The 24,123-nt window shown below is 44.7% G+C and overlaps 2 protein-coding genes across 9 annotated transcripts in view; one reads left to right on the forward strand and one right to left on the reverse strand.

Annotated features, from left to right (window-relative positions):
* MBP (myelin basic protein) overlaps positions 1-1,990 on the forward strand; it is a 152,188-nt gene extending 150,198 nt beyond the window's left edge. For all 4 annotated transcript variants that reach the window (XM_011754021.3, XM_011754020.3, XM_011754023.3 and 1 more), the window contains one exon: positions 356-1,990. In XM_011754021.3, the coding sequence (XP_011752323.2) occupies positions 356-400 (45 nt within the window). In that variant the 3' untranslated portion in view covers positions 401-1,990. The remainder of the gene's footprint in view (positions 1-355) is intronic.
* Positions 923-24,123, reverse strand: part of LOC105489298 (zinc finger protein 236) — a 158,498-nt gene continuing 135,297 nt past the window's right edge. For 4 of the 5 annotated variants that reach the window (XM_071085881.1, XM_011754025.3, XM_011754026.3 and 1 more), the window contains 3 exons: positions 21,917-22,046; positions 20,875-21,051; positions 923-12,110 (listed from right to left, as the gene is read on the reverse strand). In XM_071085881.1, the coding sequence (XP_070941982.1) occupies positions 11,986-12,110; positions 20,875-21,051; positions 21,917-22,046 (432 nt within the window). In that variant the 3' untranslated portion in view covers positions 923-11,985. The remainder of the gene's footprint in view (positions 12,111-20,874; positions 21,052-21,916; positions 22,047-24,123) is intronic. The other variant, XM_071085879.1, reaches the window with a different exon arrangement.

The following is a 24,123-nucleotide window of genomic DNA, read 5'->3' on the forward strand; positions in this document are numbered from 1 at the left end:
ATCTCTGGCTGAAGAGACCAAGTGCTCCTTCAAAGCAAAGCAATGAGCGGTCACACTTTCACCCACGCAAGAGCAGCGCTGTGACGCCGAAGGGTGGTTACACCAGGCACCACTCCCTGGGGCCTGGGAATCACATTCCAGAGAATCTTTCCCACAGAACTGAAAATGAAATTAGCATTTGCTGAGGGAGGTCGCAAGAAAAGGAAGGAAAAGACTAACTCCCTGGTGCCATTTCTGTTAGCAGATGAGAGAGACACCCAGGGGCTCAGCACCCACCTGGGACCACAGCAGAGGGATGCTGGTGTGGGAGGACTCCGCGGCACGCTCGTCCTAACTCCTCTTTCTTGCTTTTCAGGGAGGAAGAGATAGTCGCTCTGGATCACCCATGGCTAGACGCTGAAAACCCACCTGGTTCCGGAATCCTGTCCTCAGCTTCTTAATATAACTGCCTTAAAACTTTAATCCCATTTGCCCCCATTACCTAGTTAGAGCAGATGACCTCTCCCCTAATGCCTGTGGAGTTGTGCACGTCCTAGGGTCAGGCACACGGCAGCCTACCGGCAATTTCTGGCCAACAGTTAAATGAAGCAAATGAAAACAGAAAACAGTTCAAACTGTCACTTTCTGTGTGAAGGTCACATTCCTTACCCCACAGTGTGCCCCCAGACGCTCGTGGGTCTTCAGGGGGCCAGGTGCACAGACGTCCCTCCACGTTCACCCCTCCACCCTTGGACTTTCTTTTCGCCGTGACGGTGACACCCTTGCGCTTTTGCTGGGCACTGCAATGGAGGCACACAGCTGCAGAGACAGAGGACGTGGGTGGCAGAGAGGACTGTTGACATCCAAGCTTCCTTTGTTTTTTTTTTTCTGTCCTTCTCTCACCTCCTAAAGTAGACTTCATTTTTCCTAACAGGATTAGACAGTCAAGGAGTGGCTTACTGCATGTGGGAGCTTTTGGTATGTGACATGCGGGCTGGGCAGCTGTTAAGAGTCCAACGTGGGGCAGCACAGAGAGCGGGGCATGCCCCCAGGTCGTGGCTGCCCACACACCCCAATTAGCTGAATTCGCGTGTGGCAGAGGGAGGAAAAGGAGGCAAATGTGGGCTGGGCAATGGTCTCACACAGGCAACAGGGTCTTCCTGGAGATTTGGTGATGGAGATGTCAAGCAGGCGGCCTCTGGACGTCACTGTTGCCCTGCATGGTGGCCCCAGAGCAGCCTCTACGAACAACCTCGTTTCCAAACCAGAGCCCACAGCCGGAGAGTCCAGGAAGACTTACGCACTCAGAGCAGAAGGGTAGGAGTCCTCTGGACAGCCTCGCAGCCGCGCCAGTCACCCTTAGACACTGGCTGTGACCGGGCGTGCAGGCAGCGGCAGTGCACAGTGGCCAGCACTAACCCTCCCTGAGAAGATAACCGGCTCATCCACCTCCTCCCAGAAGACGCGTCGTAGCGAGTAGGCACAGGCGTGCACCTGCTCCCGAATTACTCACCGAGACACACGGGCTGAGCGGACGGCCCCGTGGAGACAGAGAAGAGCTCTTCTGACCACATCCTTCCTAACACCTGCTGACATCTCCTTTTGCTCCTCCCTCCCTAACCTACTGACCCACCTTTTGATTTTAGCGCACCCGTGATAGGCCTTCCAAAGAGCCCCACGCTGGCATCACCCTCCCCGAGGACGAAGATGAGGAGTAGTCAGCGTGATGCCAAAACGCGTCTTCTTAATCCCACTCTAATTCTGAATGTTTCGTGTGGGCTTAATATCATGTCTATTAATATATAGCCTCGAAGATGAGAGGGTTACAAAGAACAAAACTCCAGACACAAACCCCCACATTTTTCAGCAGAAGCACTCTGCGTCGCTGAGCTGAGGTCGGCTCTGCCATCCATACGTGGCCGCACCCAAACAGCACGTGCTGTGACGATGGCTGAACGGAAAGTGTACACTGTTCCTGAAATTGAAATAAAACAATAAACTTTTAATGGTATTTGCATGGGTGTCTTCTTTTGTGTTCTGGGCTGGAGCACACAGGCCCACATCAAGCGAGAGCCAGGTCTGCAGAGCTGCAGAGCTGATGTGACTCGGTGCCTCTGGGTCTCGAGGCAGGGCGGCCTGGCGGTGCCTGTTGGAGGGGGTGTCCTCATCAGAGGGTCTATGGCTACTGAAGAAAGTGGAACAGAGGTAGTTGTAGGGCACTGATTCTCACCAGGAAAAAAATACTTAGTGTCTCTGAAGACAAGCTTCCAGGTCTCCCTGTGCTCTGCCGTGTTGCTAGTGTACACACCCTGCAGATGTGAACCCGGGAGTCTTGGACGATTTCCCCTTGCCACCTTTTTCTCTGAAAGCATGAAAGAGCGTGAAGCGATGTTTTACTTATAGTTGCCTTTGGTTACAAGAATTTTTCTTCAAAAAGACAGATGAAAGTCTCTTTCGTTTTTTCTTTTTCTTTTTTTTTTTTTTTTGAGACAGGATCTTACTTTGTCACCCAGGTTGGAGCACAGTGGTGCAGTCTTGGCTCACTGCAGCCTCAACCTCCCAGGCTCAAGCCATCCTCCTGCCAAAGCCTCCCATGTGGCTGGGACTACAGGTGTGCACTACCACGCCCAGCTGATTTTTCTATTTTTTGTAGAGACAGGATCTCGCCATGTTGCCCAGGCTAGTCACATCCTGACCTCAAGTGGATCTGCCCACCTCAGCCTCCCAAAGTGCTAGGATTACAGGCATGAGCCACCGCACCCAGCCTTTGTTTTGCCTTTAATGGAACCCCCAGTTCCCTTCTATGTCTCAGCAGCAGCTGTGAGAAATGCTCTGCATTTGTGACATTTACGGAGGGGAACTTCCATGCTGATTGAGGGTAGGATTACATGCTCCTGTTTCCCGGGGGTCAGACAGCCTCAGACTCCATCATGAGGAGCAAGTGTGAGAAGCTTGGGAATAGGACTGCATTCATTGCAATAGCAGGAAAAACTGCCGAGGCTGGAGGCATGGCCGCCTGAGCTCGCCTGGCAGGCACGGCAGACAGAAAGCCCACGTCCACCGGTACACTTCTCTGCCCAGCCCCCTTCCAACTGAGGAATTTGGAAAATCATGCAAAGATAATTACATTTTAAAAACTATATTCTTTTCATTGGCAAGTCTATCTTAATGTAACATACATGGAAAATGCATTAAAAGACAAACCAAGGGTACATCGTAAGCTAGCTTTCACCATGACAGTACAATACTTGGTTGAGTATTTTAAAATAAAACACAGCAAGATAGGAACTGAGCCAGGGAGCTTGTGAGCTCACTGAACACTTCCCTGAAGCGGCCCGCCTACTTTCTCCTGAAGGTGACTGGAAATTAACTCACTAGGCTGAGAGCCAAGAGGAGGAGCTGCTGGAGCCCCAGCCTCATGGACGCAGACACCCTCCCCCACCACCCGCGCAGGCTGTCAGGACCTTCCCCATGGCCTGCACAGGCTGCCAGGACCACGGTCAGTAGAGGCTAGAGGAGCCATGAGGGTCTGTGGAACTGAACATAGAAAGCCATAGTGATCACGCTTCCATCTGCACAGCCACACCCTGCCATTCAGTGCTGGCCTGCCCAACTGTAAGGGTGGAGAACGTGTATGAAATTGATAGAACAGTCTCTGAGCTTGGAGCGTGAAGTACCTGGCATGAAGGAAATGAGATCTCTACAGAGGGCTGATGATGAGGAGCCAGTCAAGAAGTGAGCAGAGCAGGTGCTGGTTTAGCCCAGGAGACACCGTGGTGAACTATAAATTGGAATTGGGACTATGTGAGAAGAAAGAACCAGGGACAGAGAAACTGACAGAGAAACTGTAAAACAGTGAGTGAAAAGTTCTCTCATAGCAATTTTTACAGAAGAGAGCGAAGCCATCAGTTCATGTTGGGTGTTTGTTTGTTCGTCTGCTTAGGAAGCCACAAGAGAATGCTACAAACTGGGTGGCTTAAACAACAGACAGTTACTTTCTCAGTTCTAGAGGCTGCAAGTCCAAGATCAAGGTGTCAGTTTCTGGTGAGGCCTCTCTCCTTTGCTTTGCAGACGGCTGCCTTCTTGCTGCATCCTCACCTGGCAGAGAGAGTGGCCTCAGGTGTCTCTTTCTCATCTAAGGACACCAGTCTTACTGGATAAGAGCCCTGGTCTTATGACCTCATTTAACCTGAATTCCCTCCTTAAAGCTCCTATCTCCAACCTGAATTCCCTCCCTAAAGCCCCTGTCTCCAAACACAGTTGCATTGGGAGAGCTTCAAAACACACATTTTGGGAGGACACAGTTCCATCTATAACAGAAATATATTTTCCCTCATGCAACAACAAATATTTTCTAAGCCACCATTTGGCACAACGTTATAATTAAATCCAAGACTCTGCAGTACTCTTGCCTCTTTCCCCAAAAAAAAGACAATATGAAGTGAAGCACGTTGGCTTATTTCTCTATTGTGATTCCTCTATTGTAAACAGTAGTCACTGAAATCCTAAATGATGTGATATGAAGGCAAAGTCGACCCAACAGCACAGGCGAGACTGTGTTAACCAGCCTACAGCTGTGTTAACCCTACAGCTCACTCCAGCAAAAGACGCCGGAGCAACTTCCTGTGACCGCACCTGCCGTAGAAGGAAAATGAGTGGTCTGGTTTTTTTAGAAACAGCCTAATTTCAACCAGCACTCTCATCCACATTCTAGGAAACTCCAACCTCGTCTCAATGAGGCAGGCCAGGGCTGCTCCTCCTACAGCCCCTTACCTCGACTTCCCACCACCAGGAAATGGCTCGTTCATCCAGCTCCAGAATCTTACAAGCTCCTGAAGTCAAGACTCCAGGGCATCCATAAAACAGTGACTCCTTCCACTACCTCCAGCACCGGCCAGGGCCACTCCACCTCTCAGCCAAGTTCCTGCTTCTGATTTAAGTTCATGTGAAAACTGACAGAGATGACCCTGAGTCGGAATCTACCTTCCAATGTGGTGGCCAGGCTATTAGCTCACCAGGGGTCAGCGGCCTGCCTGCCTGCCTGCCTTACCACAGGTTGCGGCAAAAGCCCTTAAGATCATGCCCCTGCCACACAGGTTGGGCAGCTTTCAGGTCTCCTGGGAGACAGTTTCCTCTGTACCGTGGCAAGCAAACGTCAGAGCTATAAGCAATACCAGACTATGGCAAGTGTGGTGTGCTAGGAAGACACTGTCACTCAGATATGGGCGGCACGTGAGTGGGGTCTATGGAGGCCTGCACATGGAGAGCTCTCAGTTCTTGCCTTACAGCTTTTCTGTAAGCTTGAAACTGCTAAAAAAAAATAAAAAAAAAAGAAGGCTGAGCACAGTGGCTCACGCCTGTAATCCCAGCACTTTGGGAGGCTGAAATGGGCAGATTACCTGAGGTCAGAAGTTCAAGATCAGCCTGGCCAACATGGTGAAACCCCGTCTCTACTAAAAATATAAAAATTAGCCGGGTACAATGATGCGTACCTGTAATCCCAGCTGTTCAGGAGGCTGAGGCAGGAGAATCACTTGAACCCGGGAAGCGGAGTTTGCAGTGAGCTGAGATGACGCCATTGCACTCCAGCCTGGGCAACAGAGCAAGACTCTGTCTCAAAAAGAAAAAAAATAAAAACAGAAAAGAAAGGACAAAGACTTAGCATTACTAGAGAAAGACTTAGCGTTACTAAAGTTGAGAAAGATTTAGCATTACTAAAGTTGAGAAACATGATTGAAAGGTAACTAGAAAATGTACATGGTGAAGAGTATCTTGAGCCAGGGGCAGTGGCTCCCACGCATACTTTCAGCTGCTCAGGAGGCCAAGGCGGGGAGATCACTTGAAGCCACGACATTGAGACCAGCCTGGCTAACACAGCAAGACCCTGTTTCTAACAAAATAATGAAAATTGGCGGGTGTGGGGTGTGCACCGGTAGTCCCAGCTACTCGGCAGGCTGAGGTGGGAGGATCACTGAAGTCAGGAGGTCGGGGCTGCAGTGAGCCATGATCTGCACTCCCGCCTGGGTGACAAAGTGAGACCCTGCCTCAAAAATAAAAGGAGCATCTCAAGGCAGATGGCCAGCTGTTGTCCATCTCTACCCAGAACTACTAAAAAATTGGCTGAGATAACATTAAGTGAGCCATCTCATGTTAAATACAGAATTTCTTTCTTATAGAGCTTGGTTACCAAGGTAACCAATGACCTCTTCGTTCTAATTTCTAAAATAGTAACGTAAAACTCTCTTCATTGGCCCAGGATAATAACACTGGGGAAGCATCCGTTCATTGGTAGAAGGGGCGTGTGAGGCGTCTCCGTGGGTGTGCACTGTCATCTGTCATTTTTTCTGTAGGGCCTTAAGGGATTGAATGGTTTAAAGGTGCCAGGTCACAAGAGAAGGTCCTCAATGATGGGGGCAGCACTGTGGGTGGTATGGCATAATCAGTAACATTTATTTTAACAACTTCCATGCGTATCCTAAGCTGAGCTAGGGCTGGCCACAGAGTCATCCCAGGTTCTCCCCACTTTCCTTTCAGGACAGCCTGCCAGCCTCCTGGCTGCTGGCAGAAGACGTGGGCTCCCGGGTGACAAAGGGGATTTTACTCACAGTAACGGTAGTAGCAAGAAGGTCAGCATTTGTCTGAACATCCGAGGTCCCAGCCCTGAAGCGCGACGCAAAGTGGGCCAGTGGACGCCTGCACGCACGCCTGCCTCGTGGCGCGGGGAGCGCACAGCACACTTGCAGGTACAAGCCTCTGCCTGTGCTGAAGGGACAGCATTCTATTCGCTATCACAGGGAGTCCAGCCTCCGGGTAAAATTCACCTGGAAAAGCACTGCCAATAGTTGAGACAATCCATCAGAGTGGGAATACACTTTTTATAATTTCATAGTTTTGTTAAAAAACAACAACAAAAAGCTCTTCCCTCACCCACTCTATTTCAAAAACTGTCAGAGCAATATGCCTCCTACAAACACACAAGCAAGCAAAAGGAACAGTAAAGCTATTTCTTACCATCCCATCTCAGCCACATTCAGGAAGTCAACATCACTTTGATTTTTTCAGTCCAAAAATATCTGGAGTCCCTACTCAGTGCCAGGAATAAGGTGATCCAGGAAAACATATAGTGTAATGTGTTGTTTCAACAGGATGATGACTCTCAATTACAAACTGCTCTAACAGTCTGGAAATGTAAGGCACAGTAAACTAGATGAATATATCTTTACAAAGAGCCCGATGATACACAATAACTCCATGGGTGCTTCTGGGAAGTCCAGAATCTGGTATCTCTCATAAACAGACACTGATATTATGATGGATGTGCACTGCATTTCAAGTCACTCTTTAATACCTTTCAAACAAGAGAGAAAGCAGAGAGCAAGAACCTGGGACATCCTCCAGGATTTAAATGCCCTGGGCTTGAATATGTTGCCAATTCAGCATTGCTCTATTGTGTTAAGCCATGGCAAACGGGACCTAGAGGAAGTGTCCACCTTTCAACAGTGATAACTCATGCAAAACTCAAAGAAGTAAATATACAGGAGTTTCAAAATAATACAAAAGCTATTTTTATTATTTTTAAAGCCAGCACAGTGGCTTCTGGCATCACTATCCATTTCTAATACAAAACTGGATTAAATAAATATCATCCAATGTATAAATAGACCATGAAACAATTGTGAAGATAAAAAGAGAATTCTTCTGTAAATAAAAAAATTAACTTTAAAATTTTCTTTAGTGGTGAATCAAGAACGAATCCCTATGTCACTTTAGAATTTGTCAATTATGATACAAATCTTGATTGAATACAAAAGTCTTCATGCTGTAAAAAGTGTTACGCGTAAAAGATTAAATAGAAAAATCTCTTCTGACTGCCTATTGCTCCTGCCATTCATGCCGATCTTCAGTTTTTAGTGCCTGAGTTGTTAGCCATCCACAGAAAGAACTGCCACGATGCCTCTGTGAAGGGAGGGTGAGTCTGAGGAGGGGATCCGTTCGGAGAGGGCCAGCCGCCAAACAGGACGTGCCGCTGGTGAGCCACACCACGACAGAGAACATGCCTCTGCTAGGAATGTGTGGGCGTCCGACCCATGGAGAGCTCCGTGGTTCCCACTTTCTCCACAGTGAAGATGGCAGCTCAGTGGCCTTTGGCATATGGTCTTTCATTAGCATACGGGAAAGACGTAGAGGCCCCAGGTAGAGATACGACATTAAATTGGGTTGTGGGTACAGGCCTTTTGAAATTATATTCTAAAAAATCCAAAGTGCCTAAGTTACGTGAACACAGATTAGGTGACACAAAGAGAACTCGTCCGTCAGAAGTATCCGTTGCATAATCTCATCTCTGCCTCACTTACTTCCTATGCAGTAGGTCTTGGAAAAGGGATAAATTCGCAATGATCAACCCTTGGATTAACTTTTTTTAGTGAGGGAAGGGCACGGTATTAATCTTGAAATAAGTTTCAGAAAAAAATGTAACAAGTGGGAATGAGATAGCCTTAATATATACTAAAAGGAGTTCTATATATCTTATCTATTTCCTGAAAAAATCTTATGTACATAAATCTTGAAATTGATTTACATGCCAAACTATTTTATCTTGAATATTTCCAAACATAAATCTGTGTGGTCATTTCATGTTAAAAAGTGTATCTTAACGAGTTAAAATATTCTTCTAAAATGAGGAAAACCCACAGCAAGAACAGAAATCCACTTCTTTTAAAAATCTTGTACCTGTGCTAACACATGCGTCTCTTGTAATAAATGTGATATAAGAGTTCAAAGGAAGACACAGAACACTAGCTATAATTTCAAAATTCAAGTTTCCTTAAAACATTACAATGGGGGAGTAGAAAATATGCACGAAGGAAACATCCCCTAGTTAAGTGCCAGACAAGCACAGAGGTTTCATGTCCCACCAGCAGAACATTGTCAGGGAGAGGAGAGCAGCGTTTGATGAGCCTCCCACTGGCCTGGCTGCAAGCTGGCAGATGTCGGGTCGTAGGATTTCTTCTATTTAGATACTTTCTAAGCGCCTCAAGTTTTTAAAAGGGGCAAAAGCAGAGCTTGATGGGGTGGGGTAGCATTTGAATCTGCATGTTTGAAAACATTTCCTCATTTTCATCTATTGCCATTCTATGGAAACGCAGCTGCTCGGGCATTATCTAGCAGGTGGGACTCCACACATGCTACATGCCTCCTGCTTCCTCGTACCTGCACCCCAGCTTCACGCTTGGTATCTTTGCACGGGCAGTTCATTCTTTCAGCTCCAGTGCTCCATGGTTACTTGAGCACACAAGTGGGATCAAAACACTTAGGAACTTTCAAAAGGCTCCTCAGTGACTGGGTGCTGTTGAAAACAGCAGCAGATGAAGGGAACAGGAACAGTTCTGGCACATGCACGGGGCACTGTGCTGACGCCCACGACTCGCTGTCGCGGAGCCATGCCCTGATTTTTAAAGTCTGAAGGCTTTCCAGTGGACACTGCAGGGGTAGACGCCTCTGAACTTCACAGAGGTAAAGGAAAATACCACTAAAGTTTTCTCTTAAAAATCTGAACTTGAAATTAATTTACATGCCAAACTATTTAATCTTATTTTCAAACAAAAAAAAATTAATCACATTTCCTAACTTCATCTTTTATTTATAATTATTCCAAAGCAGATATGCTATGATGAGATAGTTCTAAAAATACAGTCTTTATCCTCAAAACCCTGGTTATACATGAGGCTAGAAATCTCTTTTCTAGAATTTTTAAAACAACAAGTAAAATATAAAGATCAACCTGTACCCCACAAAGATTCAAGTAAAATGATGTCTTTTCAAAACCTTATATTTTCAAGGAATGTTCTGCAAAAAAGCAGCTTTTTATAATTAGGAAGTAAATCAAAATAATACATAAAATGTCTTGTGTTTGACTGCTAATAAATGGAGAAAAGACACAAAATTGAATTACTGATATTTTCTTTTTCTTTAACCAAAATAAAAGTAGGCTCTAGATTCACCTGTTAAGGCCTTAAACAGTCAATTGACCAATACAGTTCACCAAACTAGCTTTCTATACAATTAGGAATTAAACAACCCCTTTTAGAGATGTCCTGAGATGACATTTAATGCTAAAATCAAAATAAATAACCGAGCAAGAACAAAAGTTTAAAATTCCAATAATTTCAACTTTGGGGATATTCGTTCACCAAAATTAATCAACATTTCTAAAATATTTCAATACAAAATTATAAAATAAAAAGTGCATTAAAAGCAGAACCTTTAAAACTCTAGCACAATTACAATTATTCTAAATATGCGTCAGGTTTACACGCTGACATTCAAGGAAGGAAACCTCGGGCTTGGTAAGAAGTCCAGTATCACAAGAATAAGTCAAATAAGGCTTTTCTTTTTCTTAAAAAAATATACAATACACAAAGCAGTTTGGAAAAGAAGTAATATTATTTAACAATTTTCTGACTTAAATATTTTCACATAACAAAAGTTTTCATATCACCATCAATATTACTTATATACATAGCCGAAAGTGAACAACAACAACAAAATCAAAAGATGCCCTTTCAAAATAACAGTAAAATGTCTATTTCTTTAGGAATCTGAAATGAGCTCCTCTCTTAATATACAAAGTCCATACAATATTTATAATAAAACTACTCTCTTCTGAAACCAAGGAGGCAATGAGAGAAAATAAAGGCAATTATTTTTCAGGAAAAAAAATAAAACCCAGCTTTATATTACAATGAAAAAGATATCCATTTATTAATAAAATGAATACAATACTGATCTGAAGTGCTTGTGGGGAGGTGAAACTCAGACGCTCTTTCTGCAATTAGGACTAGTACTTGTATTTACAAAATATACTGTTCAGCCACACAGAGGCCCATATATCTGTCTATGTACATATGTATTTATATATAGAACATATAAATAATTTCAAAGGAAAAATTAACATGAAGTAAAGAACCTTCCATCTTTGGAATGCTGTAGGAATGGCGTGCACGCACTCTGCCCGGCACGGGTGGGATTTGGTTTGGGACACGTTTAATGTGGCACCATTGACGATACTAAATAATTCCCTGAAATCAAAAATACATCTGTTTATGCACGAAGAGAAAGTTATGGGGTTTTTACGGATTCTTGGCCTCAAGCTACAGATATACTTCTTATTTGCTGGGGTAGACAGGGCCACGGTTGCTTGCTCCTTGCAGACCGTTCTGTGGTTTCCTACCTGCGATGTATGGCTTGTGCTTCTGCAATTATCTAACCCTGGACCTGAACACAGATTGAAGCGGTAAGTGTGTCACCAGCCCGTGTGGACAGCTGAATCCTTATTGGTGGGTCAGGTTTACTTGAGTCCCCGTGTTGACGCCCCCCAGACACTGCATTCTTGTAACTAATGATTAAACATTTGTCATGGAGAGAGAATTGGTCCAGCCATCTCTCAAGGTATCAGTTATATTAACTTATGGTAGACTAAAAAGAGTCCATTTTGACTAATTTTCAAAATCACAGAGAAAAGAGTGGAAAAAACTTCCCTGTGTGTTGTAACATTTTTTTTCTGAACTTCATGCCCCAATCTTAAACTTGCTTTCAAGCTATGCTTCTTATAACCGGAAGCATGAAGGGAAATCTGACGTACTTTTTCCATGTTAGCTTTTTCGTCTTTGCTAATACAAAGAAATCACACCACAATGATAGTAAGACCCAGTTAATTGCTTTGTGAACTAGACGCACTAGCCACGGAGGAGACCAAGGAGGAAACTGCCTGCCGTAGTACCTGAGTTCAGTGATTTGTAGACAGAAGAGAACAACGCGGTGACACTTTTCCCAGTTTTTTTCCTATGAGTCTCTGAAAGACAATGATTCTTTAGATAATTTTATAGCTAAAAAACTATTGTGGTAACATTTTTAACACTTGAAGTTTTAAAACAGAGATTTCAAGTGCTTTGCTATTCACAAAATGTAACTTCAGAAACATTCTTAAAGGTGTACTTCCGACTCACGTCAGAAGACATGGGTGAGGGTCTGCCACTCGCCCGCGGCCTCCTGCACCACCTCCTCCAGGTGGAGGGTCCGGCTCAGCTCCTCCCCGTCCTGCTCTGGGTGACCTGCGGACTCCTGCAGAGCTCCTGTCATGCAAAGAAAACACAAGCAGCCTCAGACTTTCCAGAGCACAAAATGATAGCCATTTACATAAAGACTTCCTGGTAAAAAGAGACAAGGAATTTCTAAAGTAATTTGCTATTCATTCCAATGAAAAAAGAATAATCTGAGCTGCAGGTTAAACAACTCTGTCGGCAGTAGTTACTGTTAGTGAGTCTGAACGCACACAGAGCACTCGTGATGAGTGCATTCCCGACGAGTGCACTCCCATGACAGCTACGTTAACATAGCATCAGGAATGAGCAATTAATAACCAACACACATGATTTTGTAACAAAAAGGAAAGCAGGAAGCACTACAGTGTTAAAGAGAAAAATTATCCCTTTTTCCTTCGTCAAAAATTCCCCACAATATAGTGTTCTGCCCTTGGGTTCCCTACACATCTAAATGTCAACCACTGAACACTGCAAGCCGTTGAGCTCCCCTCACAAAGGACACCTCAGACAACCAAAGAACACCTGCAAGCCTCACGGAGCACACCACCACCTCCAACACCAAATCATATAACTCAGAGCACACCACCTCCAACACCAAATCACAAATCTCACAGATCACACCACCTCCAACACCAAATCATATAACTCAGAGCACACCACCTCCAACACCAAATCACAAATCTCACAGATCACACCACCTCCAACACCAAATCATATAACTCAGAGCACACCACCTCCAACACCAAACCACAAATCTCACAGATCACACCACCTCCAACACCAAATCACATAACTCAGAGCACACCACCTCCAACACCAAATCACATGACCCAGAGCACACCAGCTCCAACACCAAATCACAAATCTCACAGATCACACCACCTCCAACACCAAATCACAAATCTCACAGATCACACCACCTCCAACAACAAATAACAAATCTCACAGAGCACACCACCTCCAACAACAAATAACAAATCTCACAGAGCACACCACCACCTCCAACAACAAATAACAAATCTCACAGAGCACACCACCACTTCCAACCAAATCACAAACCTCACAGATCACAGCACCTCCAACAAATCACAAATCTCACAGATCACACCACCTCCAACACCAAATCACATAACTCAGAGCACACCACCTCCAACACCAAATCACATGACTCAGAGCACACCAGCTCCAACACCAAATCACAAATCTCACAGATCACACCACCTCCAACACCAAATAACAAATCTCACAGATCACACCACCTCCAACACCAAATCACAAATCTCACAGATCACACCACCTCCAACACCAAATCACATAACTCAGAGCACACCACCTCCAACACCAAATAACAAATCTCACAGATCACACCACCTCCAATACCAAATAACAAATCTCACAGAGCACACCACCTCCAACACCAAATCATATAACTCAGAGCACACCACCTCCAACACCAAACCACAAATCTCACAGATCACACCACCTCCAACACCAAATCACATAACTCAGAGCACACCACCTCCAACACCAAATCACATGACTCAGAGCACATCACCTCCAACACCAAATCACAAATCTCACAGATCACACCACCTCCAACACCAAATCACCAATCTCACAGATCACACCACCTCCAACACCAAATCACAAATCTCACAGAGCACACCACCTCCAACAACAAATAACAAATCTCACAGAGCACACCACCACCTCCAACAACAAATAACAAATCTCACAGAGCACACCACCACTTCCAACCAAATCACAAACCTCACAGATCACAGCACCTCCAACAAATCACAAATCTCACAGATCACACCACTTCCAACACCAAATCACATAACTCGGAGCACAACACCTCCAACACCAAATCACAAATCTCACAGAGCACACCACCACCAACAAATCACAAATCTCACAGATCACACCACCTCCAACAACCAAACCACAAATCTCACAGATCACACCACCTTCAACAACCAAATAACACATCTCATGAATCACATCACCTCCAACAACCAAACCACAGATCTCATGGAGCACACCACCTCCAACAACCAAATCACAAATCTCACAGATCACACCACCTCCAATAACCAAACCACAAATCTCACAGATCACATCACCTTCAACAACCAAATAACACATCTCATGAATCATACCACCTCCAACAACCAAACCACAGATCTCACGAATCACACCACCTCCAACAACCAAATCACAAATCTCATGAATCACATCACCTCCAACAACCAAATCACAAATCTCATAAATCACACCACCTCCAACAACCAAATCACAAATCTCACGAATCACATCACCTCCAACAACCAAACCACAGATCTCACGAATCACATCACCTCCAACAACCAAATCACAAATCTCACGAATCATATCACCTCCAACAACCAAATCACAAATCTCACGAATCACATCACCTCCAACAACCAAACCACAGATCTCACGGAGCACCACCTCCAACAACCAAATCACACCCGCAAAATGCATGGAGCACCCCAAGGGGTCTACTCAGACTTTAACATTTCTAGCTCCTTGCACGGCTACTGCCACCCTCTGAAACCTAGTCTAGGTCATTTGTTGTCATTCCTTCCTCAGAGATGGATGGTACTGCTAGATTCTGTGTAGGAAGCAAAGATGAACAAGAGACAGACAGGCAGTAGGATCACACCCCAATATCCATACCCTGAAGGGCATGAACGTTAGTAAATCAAGAGAGAAACCAAAGCCCACATGTTGTCTGTACCAGGTCAACAGGATGCAGACAGGAGCAGCTGGTGCAGATTCTGTTTGCTCTGTGCCCCTGAGCACCGAGATAGCACCTGAACTGCATGCTGCAGGAAAAGGGGCTTCCAGACACGCTGTGAAGACAGACAGAGATGCTATTCTGGGCCTCTGACTGCCCAGGTGCTGACAGCCCCTACAGAAAGCTCTGTCCAGAGAGAAACCAGCTGCTCAGAAATGCTGTGCTTGCTCAGGTTCTGGGCTGCCATTTTACTCCAATAAATTTCTGCGTCCTTGCCAAAATGTATCATAAATTTGATCTAATCAAATTTGTGTGTGTGTGTGTGTGTGTGTGTGTGTGTGTGTGAGAAAGGGGCAGTCCATAGCCAGCTTCAACAACTGCATACACTAAGTATTAAAGTAACAAAAGCACAGGCTTCCAGAGATCATGGTGGATGGGAGGCAGGACTATACTCAGGGACAGAGCAGCATGTGGAGGCTCGCACTGTGAATTTTTGCCCCAGAACAACTAGGGGAATAAATCAGGAAACCTGAGAGAACCCACAGACTCTCTGAAGGAAGTGGATTGCTCCTGCAGGACCCAGGAGACACCTCAAATACTTCGCCACAGCAAGACCCGCCCAAGGAGAGTCTGAGCTCAGACACGCATAGCCCAGCCCCCACCCCGTGGTCCTTCTCTACCCACTCTGGTAGTGGAAGACAAAGGGCAGATATTCTTGGGAGGTCTAGGGCCCCGCCCACTGCCTGTTCCTCCCTATACTACCATAGCTGATGCGCTCTGGAAAGCACCACCTCCCGGCAGGAGGCCAACCAGCGCAAAAATAGAGCATTAAACCACCAAAGCTAAGAACCGTCACAGAGTCCATCTCACCCCCCTGCCACCTCCACCAGAACAGGCGCCAGTATCCACAGCTGAGAGACCACAGATGGTTCACATCACAGGACTCTGTGCAGACAACCCCCAGTACCAGCCTGGAGCCGGGTGGACTTGCTGGGCGGCTAGACCAAGAAGAAAGGTAACAATCACTACAGCTCTGTTCTCAGGGAGCTACAGCCACAGGAAAAGGTAGACAGTACTACATCAAGAGAACACTCTGTAGGACCAAAGAATCTGAACAGCAGCCTTCAGCCCTAGACCTTCCCTCTGACAGAGCCTACTCAAATGAAAAGGAACCAGAAAACCAACTCTGGTAATATGACAAAACAAGGCTCTTTGACACCCCCCAAAAATCACACTAGCTCACCAGCAATGGATCCAAACCAAGAAGAAATCCCCAATTTACCTGAAAAACAATTCAGGAAGTTAGTTATTAAGCTAATCAGGAAGGCACTAGAGAAAGGTGTAGCCAAAGGTAAGGAAATAAAAAAACGATACAAGAGGTGAAGGGAGAAATATTCAATGAAATTGATAGCATAAATTAAAAAACAAGGAAAACTTCAGGAAACAATAGACGTAGAAATGCAAAATGCTCTGAAAAGTCTCAGCAATAGAACAGAACAAGTAGAAGAAAGAAATTCAGAGCTCAAAGACAAGGTCTTCGAATTAACCTAATCCAGCAAAGACAAAGGAAAAAGAAGAAGAAAATATGAGCAAAGCCTCCAAGAAGTCTGGGGGTTATGTTAAATGACCAAACCTAAGAACAAGCGGCATTCCTGAGGAAGAAGAGAAATTTAAAAGTCTGGAAAACATATTTGGGGGAATAATCAAGGAAAACTTCCCCGGCCTTGCTAGACCTAGACATCCAAACACAAGAAGCACAAACAACACCTGGGAAATTCATTGCAAAAAGATCAGTGCTTAGCCACAATGTCATCAGCAATAGCAGCTAAAAAAGCAGAGGGACATTATATAATGATAAAAGGCCTTGTCCAACAGGAAAATACCACAATCCTAAACATACATGTCCCTAACACTGGAACTCCCAAATTTATAAAACAATTACTAATAGATCTAAGAAATGAGATAGACAGCAACACAAAAATAGTGGGATACTTCAATATTCCACTGAGAGCACTAGACAGTTCATCAAGACAGAAAGTCAAAAAAGAAACAATGGATTTAAACTATACCCTGGAACAAACTGACTTAACAGATATATATAAAACATTCCATCCAACAATTGCAGAATACACATTGTATTCAACAGCACATGGAACTTTCTCCAAGACAGACCATATGATAAGCCACAAAATGAGCCTCAATAAATTTAAGAAAATGGAAATTGTATCAAGCACTCTCTTAGACCACGGTGGAATAAAACTGGAAATAAATTCCAAAAGGAACCTTCGAAATCATGTAAATATACGAAAATTCAATAACCTGCTCCTGAATGATCACTGGGTGAAAAATGAAATCAAGATAGAAATTAAAAAATTATTCGAACTGAACGACAATAGTGACACAACCTATCATAACCTCTGGGATACAGCAAAGGCAGTGCTAGGAGGAAAGTTCATCGCCCTAAATGTCTACATCAAGCCTGAAAGAGCACACACAGACAATCTACGGTCACACCTCAAGGAACTAGAGAAATAAGAATAAACCAAAACCAAACCCAGCAGAAGAAAAGAAAGACCAGAGCAGAACTAAATGAAATTGAAACAAACAAAAGATAAAATGAAACAAAAAGCTGGTTCCATGAAAAGATAAATAAAACTGATAGACCATTAGCAAGATTAAGAAGAGAGGAAATCCAAATAAGCTCAGTAAGAAGCAAAACGGGAGATATCACAACTGACACCACAGAATATAAAAGATCACTCAGGCCAGGCGCGGTGGCTCACGCCTGTAATCCCAGCACTTTGAGAGGCCAAGGTGGGCGGATCAAGAGGTCAGGAGATGGACACCATCCTGACTAACACGGTGAAACCCCATCTCTACTAAAAATACAAAAAAATTAACCGGGTGCAGTGGCAGGCGCCTGTAGTCCCAGCTGCTCAGAAGGCTGAGGCAGGAGAATGGCGTGAACCCGGGAGGCGGAGCTTGCAGTGAGCTGAGATCACGCCACTGCACTCCAGCCTGGGTGACAGAGCGAGACTCCGTCTCAAAAAAAAAAAAAGATCATCACTCAAGGCTACTATGAACACCTTTACACACATAAACTAGAAAACCTAGAAGAGATGGACACATTCCTGGAAAGATACAACCCTCCTAGCTTAAATCAGGAAGAACCAGATACCCTGATCAGACCACTAACAAGCAGCAAGATTGAAATGGTAATTTAAAAATTACCAACAAAAAAAAGTCCATGACCAAATGAATTCACAGCAGAATACTACCAGGCATTCAAAGGAGAATTGGTACCAATTCCACAAGACAGAGGAAAAGAGAACCCTCCCTAAATCATTCTCTGGAGCCAGTATCACCCAAATACCGAAACCAAGAAAGGACATAACCAAAAAAGAAAACTACAGACCATTATCCCTGATGAACACAGATGCTAAAATCCTTAACAAAATACTAGCTAACCAAATCCAACACATATCAAAAAGATTCTCCACCATATGATCAAGTGGGTTTCATACCAGGGATGCAGGAATGGTTAAATATACACAAGTCGATAAATGTGATACACCACATAAACAGAATTAAAAACAAAAATCAGATGATCATTTCTACACATGCAGAAAAAGCATGAGACAAAATCCAGCATCACTTTATGATTAAAACTCCCAGGAAAACCAGCATACAAGGGACATACCTCAATAATAAAAGCCATCTATGACAAGCCCACAGCCAACGTAATACTGAATGATGAAAAGTTAAAAGCATTCCCTCTGAGAACTGAAACAAGACAAGGATGCACACTCTCACCACTCCTCTTCAACATAGCAGTGGAAGTCCTAGCCAGAGCAATCAGAAAAGAGAAGGAAATCAAGCGCATCCAAATCAGTAAAGAGGAAGTCAAACTATCACTGTTTGCTGATGATGTGATTGTTTACCTAGAAAACCCAAAAGACTCTTCCAGAAAGCTCCTAGAACTGATAAAAGAATTCAGCAAAGTTTCCAGATAAAAAATTAATGTACAGAAATCGTAGCTCTTCTATACACCAACAGCAACTAAGCTGAGAAATCAAGAACTCAACCCCTTTTACAATAGCTAGAAAAAACAAAACAAAACAAAAACAAACAAACCAAAAAAAACCCTTAGGAATACACCTAACCAAGAACGTAAAAGACCTCCACAAGGAAAACTACAAAACACTGCTGAAAGAAATCACAGATGACACAAACAAATGGAAACACATCCCATGCTCATGGTTGGGTAAATCAATATTGTGAAAATGGCCATACTGCCAAAAGCAATCTACAAATTCAACACAATTCCCATCAAAATACCAACATCATTCTTCACAGAATTAGAAAAAACAATTCTAAAATTGATATGGAATTTTAAAAGAGCTCACATAGCCAAAGTAAGACTAAGCAAAAAGAACAAATCTGGAGGCATCACATTACCTGATTTCAAACTATACTATAAGGTCATAGTCACCAAAATAGCATGGTACTGGTATAAAAATAGGCACACAGACCAATGGAACTGAATAGAGAACCCAGAAATAAACCCAAATACTTACAGCCAAGGGATCCTCAACAAGGCAAACAAAAACATAAAATGGGGAAAGGACACCCTTTTCAACAAACGGTGCTGGGATAATTGGCGAGCCACATGTAGGAGAATGAAAGTGGACTCTCATCTCTCACCTTATACAAAAATCAACTCACGATGGATAAAAAAACAGTCTAAGACCTGAAACTATAAAAATTCTAGAAGACAACATTGGAAAAACCCTTCTAGACATTGGCTTAGGCAAGGACCAAGAACACAAAAGTGAATGCAATAAAAACAAGGATAAATAGCTGGGACTTCATTATACTAAAGAGCTTTTGCATGGCAAAAGGAACAGTCAGCAGAGTAAACAGACAACCCACAGAGTGGGAGAAAATCTTCACAATCTATACATCTGACAAAGGACTAATATCCAGAATCTACAACAAATTCAAACTAATCAGTAAGAAAAAAACAAACAATCCCATCAGAAAGTGGGCTAAGGATATGAATAGACAATTCTCAAAAGAAGATATACAAATGGCCAGCAAACATATGAAAATACACTCAACATCACTAATGATCAGACAAATGCATATCAAAACCACAATGTGATACCACCTTACTCCTGCAAGAATGGCCATAATCAAAAAACAAAAAGTACATGCTAACATGGATGTGGTGAACAGGGAACACTTCTACACTGCTGGTGGGAATGTAAACTAGCACAGTCACTGTGAAAAAGTGTAGAGATTCCTTAAAGAACTAAAAATAGAACTACCATTTGACCCAGCAATCCCACTACTGGGTATCTACCCACAGGAAAATAAGTCATTGTATGAAAAAGACACCTGCACACGCATGTTTATAGCAGCACAATTCGCAACTGCAAAAATGGGGAACCAACCCAAATGCCCATAAATCAACAAGTGGATAAAGAAACTGTGGTATATATACACAATGGAATACTACTCAGCCAAAAAAAAAGGAATTAATTAATGGCATTTGCAATGACCTGGATGAGACTGGAGGCCATTATTCTAAGCGAAGTAACACAGGAATGGAAAACCAAACATCATATGTTCTCACTCGTAAGTGGGAGATAAGCTATGAGGATACAAAGGCATGAAAGTGACACAATGGACTTTGGGGACTCATGGGGAAAGGATGGGAAGGGATTGAGGGATGAAAGACCTATAAATAGGGTGCCATGTATACTGCTTGGGTGATGGGTGCACCAAAATCTCACAAATCATCACTAAAGAGCTTACTCATGTAACCAAACACTACCTGTTCCCCCAATAACCTATGGAAATAAACAAATAAAATAAAATAAAGCACAGGTTTCCAGTCCACACAACTGAGGCTGTACCATGTGCAATGCACAATCACCGTGTGAACTGAAGGAAACAATGTATGCGAAACACAGGGTGCCTCGCAGGCCACCGAAGTGTACGCACTCCCAGGTGCAGTGTTCTCACCAGCATAGCTGTGCGCCCGCTTCATGTGCAGCTTCATGTTGCTCTTCTGTGTGAAGCCCATGACGCAGTAGGCACACTTGTAGGGCCGCTCCCCCGTGTGCTTCTTCATGTGCACCTGCAGTGCGCTCTTCTGGTTGAAGGCTTTCTCACAAAGCGTGCAATGGAACGGCCGCTCCCCTGTACAGAAAATGGCACATGTCAATGTCTCTAAGAAGAGGATAGTGGATGCCTGGGCTCTACCCTGCGGTATGAACAAGAGGGACTGAATGTTCCTCTTTTCTCTTAGGCTTTCAGCCTGGCTGTCGTCTGAACAAATGGCTGGAGGAGCCATGGGAAGACCAGAGGGATCCTGGCCAGGTCCTAACAACCCCCAGCAGATGGGGCAGAGGGATCAGAGAGCCATGGAAGGGCCACGGTGGATGCAGCCTGTGGAACCCCAGGCCCACGGTGAGTCGTCAGATGATCACGACAAAAATGAGCATGGGATGATGTCTTGTCAGGCCAGGGCGGAGACAGAAGGGCTGACACAGAGCTATCACGTACCAGTCAAGAGGCAGAGAGATGGGAGAGCTTGTTTCTTTGTTCTGTGTGTTTTTTGTTCTCTAAGACAAAAAGTTTGAGCAGATTTAGGTGGTGTAGGAAAAGCCAGTAGAGAAAAAAAGTTTTAAGATAGAAGAGGAAGATTAAAAATTAAGTTCCCCAGTGACATGAGGACATGGGACCCAGGCACTGGGGGCTGCCGGTTTGCTCTAGCAGGAGGGAAGGAGGGACGTGATGTGGTCAACATCCCAGACACGGCACGGGAGCCTTGCGTGATGCTTCTGTTTCCTACGGTCATAATGTAAGCAGCAAAATCTTCCATGTGAAAAGTTAGTTAAGATGATAAATAGGTCAAAACTCAGGGGAAATGGAACATGTAGACCTTGCTTTATAAATAAAGCATTCCATCGCTTGCGAATATTGTACAGGTGGAATTCTGTTTTCTCGCCCATGGTGTCTACTTCAAAGAGTAAGGAAACAAAAGCGCATCCCTCCCCGTTACCTGTGTGGATGCGGCTGTGGCGCTCCAGCTGGCTTGGTTTGGCAAACGCCTTCTCACAAGTGTCACATTTAAAGACTCTTGGCTTCTGGGAGCTCAAAGAGGGGCCGGCCTGGTGTGTCTGCATGTGCTCCTGGGAGACAACACACAGAAACCAAGAAACGAGATCAAAACGGAGCTTTCGCAACCAGAAACAAGAGGAAGTAAATGACTACAAAGGTCAAGTCAGTAACAAGGACAAAATCAAAGGATAATCTGTGATTTGTGTTCTTAAGGACTTTATCCATTGGTAGTGACAACAGGGTGATGGACTTGGGGCTTCTCGGGGAGACTCCGGTCCCCATCTGAGCTTTACCGCCTGCTAGTTATATGGCTTGGCCACATCTGTGTCCCAAATCGGGGTAGAAATATCTCCTTCATCAGCTTTAACTGAGACCAAGGGCATCAAGCCACGAGCCTAGTGCAGGAGTCCAGGTGAGCTCTCTCCGTTGGCTGTGGGGGATCCTGTCCCCGTTTCACACAAGAGTCCACCCAAATGTCACGGCCCGAGGCCACCCATAGGTTGTGGCCCGAGGTCCTGCGGCACCCAGCTGGACGTGTTCAGTGACTCTCACCCACGAGTCCTCACGGAATGCCTGTGATTCCGAAGTGCATTCTCCTGGTGATATGACAACTGCCTCACGGTGGCTCTGGAGGCTTCTAAAGCCAAGAGGAAACTGTTCCCTTCTCACGTTGTGACTGGCAACTTGCCAGAGATACTACATTCACATGACCGCAAATTTCTCAAAGATCTGACAGCTGCTGCCTTTGCAGGCACCTGAGGATGTGCAACGTGGTTATTTTCCAAAATTGCATAAGCATAATAACTATCCTGATAGAACTCCAGAGTCTTTAGACCTAACCTCTACCCTGTAAGGCAGGAGTCATGGAAAAGTATATGCTTCCTGTGTGTGTTCAGTGTGACTGCCTGTGTTCCAGTTGCAGACGTCACATTGCTCAAGGCCCAGCACAGCCTGGGAGGTGGATGTAATGAAAGCAGCAGGGTGGGAAAAACAAACTCGGGAGGTGAGTGCGGGAGCCTCCCCAGGACGGCAGACCAGGCAGAGCCAGGACTGCAGGTGAGGCCTGACCAGTGACGACACCACCCCTGACGACACCAATCACCATCAACAGCTAGAGGGCATTCCTCGCCCACTCCGTCTGGGGTTCCCACCCGGTCCGCGCTGGATGTAACTACAGTCAGTCACACTGAGCACTAAGCTTCCTGAGGATGGAGCCACCTGTTTCTGGGACCACCTTCTTTGCACACAGTAGGCACTCACTGTTTGCTAAACTGAAAGGAGGACAGAGAGAGTCCGTGGGGGAACAGAGTGTCTGGTGGGACGGAAAGGAAAGCTTTTATAACCTTGGCTTCTGTTTCTCTGACCCCAGAGAGAGAAACTTCCTGCAGTGGTAACAGTACATGCGGCTGCCACTCTATGCTGCTGACTTTAAAAGAAGTATCGACGAGCTGCACTCCTCAAAGGGAGGAGTTAGGCTTACCCTGCGGCACAGGTTACTGTAAACCTAGTTCTCCCTAGAAAGTGCTCTCTGAGACAATGGTAAATGTTCCTCAAGAAAGAATTTCATCATAAAATAAGTTTGCAATCAGCTGGAGTTAATATCGTTCCTACTGCAACACAGCTGTCGGCTTGGCTCTGCTACAAGGGAGGTGTGAAGTTTTAAGAAGGGGAGGGGTTGTGCCCTGAAGTTGGTGGGGACTCAGCAGAGCCGCCAGCATGGCCATCAGCTCACCGCACCAGAGGATGCTAATGCAGTCCTGGGGCAGGGAGATTCACCAGAAGGTTTCAAAAGAAAGAGTCCTGTTGATAGTTTATTTTGCTGTGCAGAAGCTCTTAAGTTTAACTGGATCCCATTTACCAACACTGGCTTGTGTTGCAATTGCTTTTGGCATCTTTGTCATGACATCTTTGCCTGTTCCTCTCTCCAGAATGGTATTGTCTAGGTTGTCTTCCAGGGTTTTTAGAGTTGTGGGTTTCACATTTCAGTCTTCAATCCATCTTGAAACAGAAAACCAAGTATCACATGTTCTCACTGATAAGTGGGAGCTAAATGGTGAGAACACATGGATCCATAGAGAGGAGCAACTCACACACACTGGGGCCTCCTTGAGGGAGGAGGGAGAGGAGCAGGAAAACGTATTGGCTACT

Source organism: Macaca nemestrina, chromosome 19 (assembly GCF_043159975.1).
Source record: "Macaca nemestrina isolate mMacNem1 chromosome 19, mMacNem.hap1, whole genome shotgun sequence".
NCBI classification, from domain to species: domain Eukaryota; kingdom Metazoa; phylum Chordata; class Mammalia; order Primates; family Cercopithecidae; genus Macaca; species Macaca nemestrina.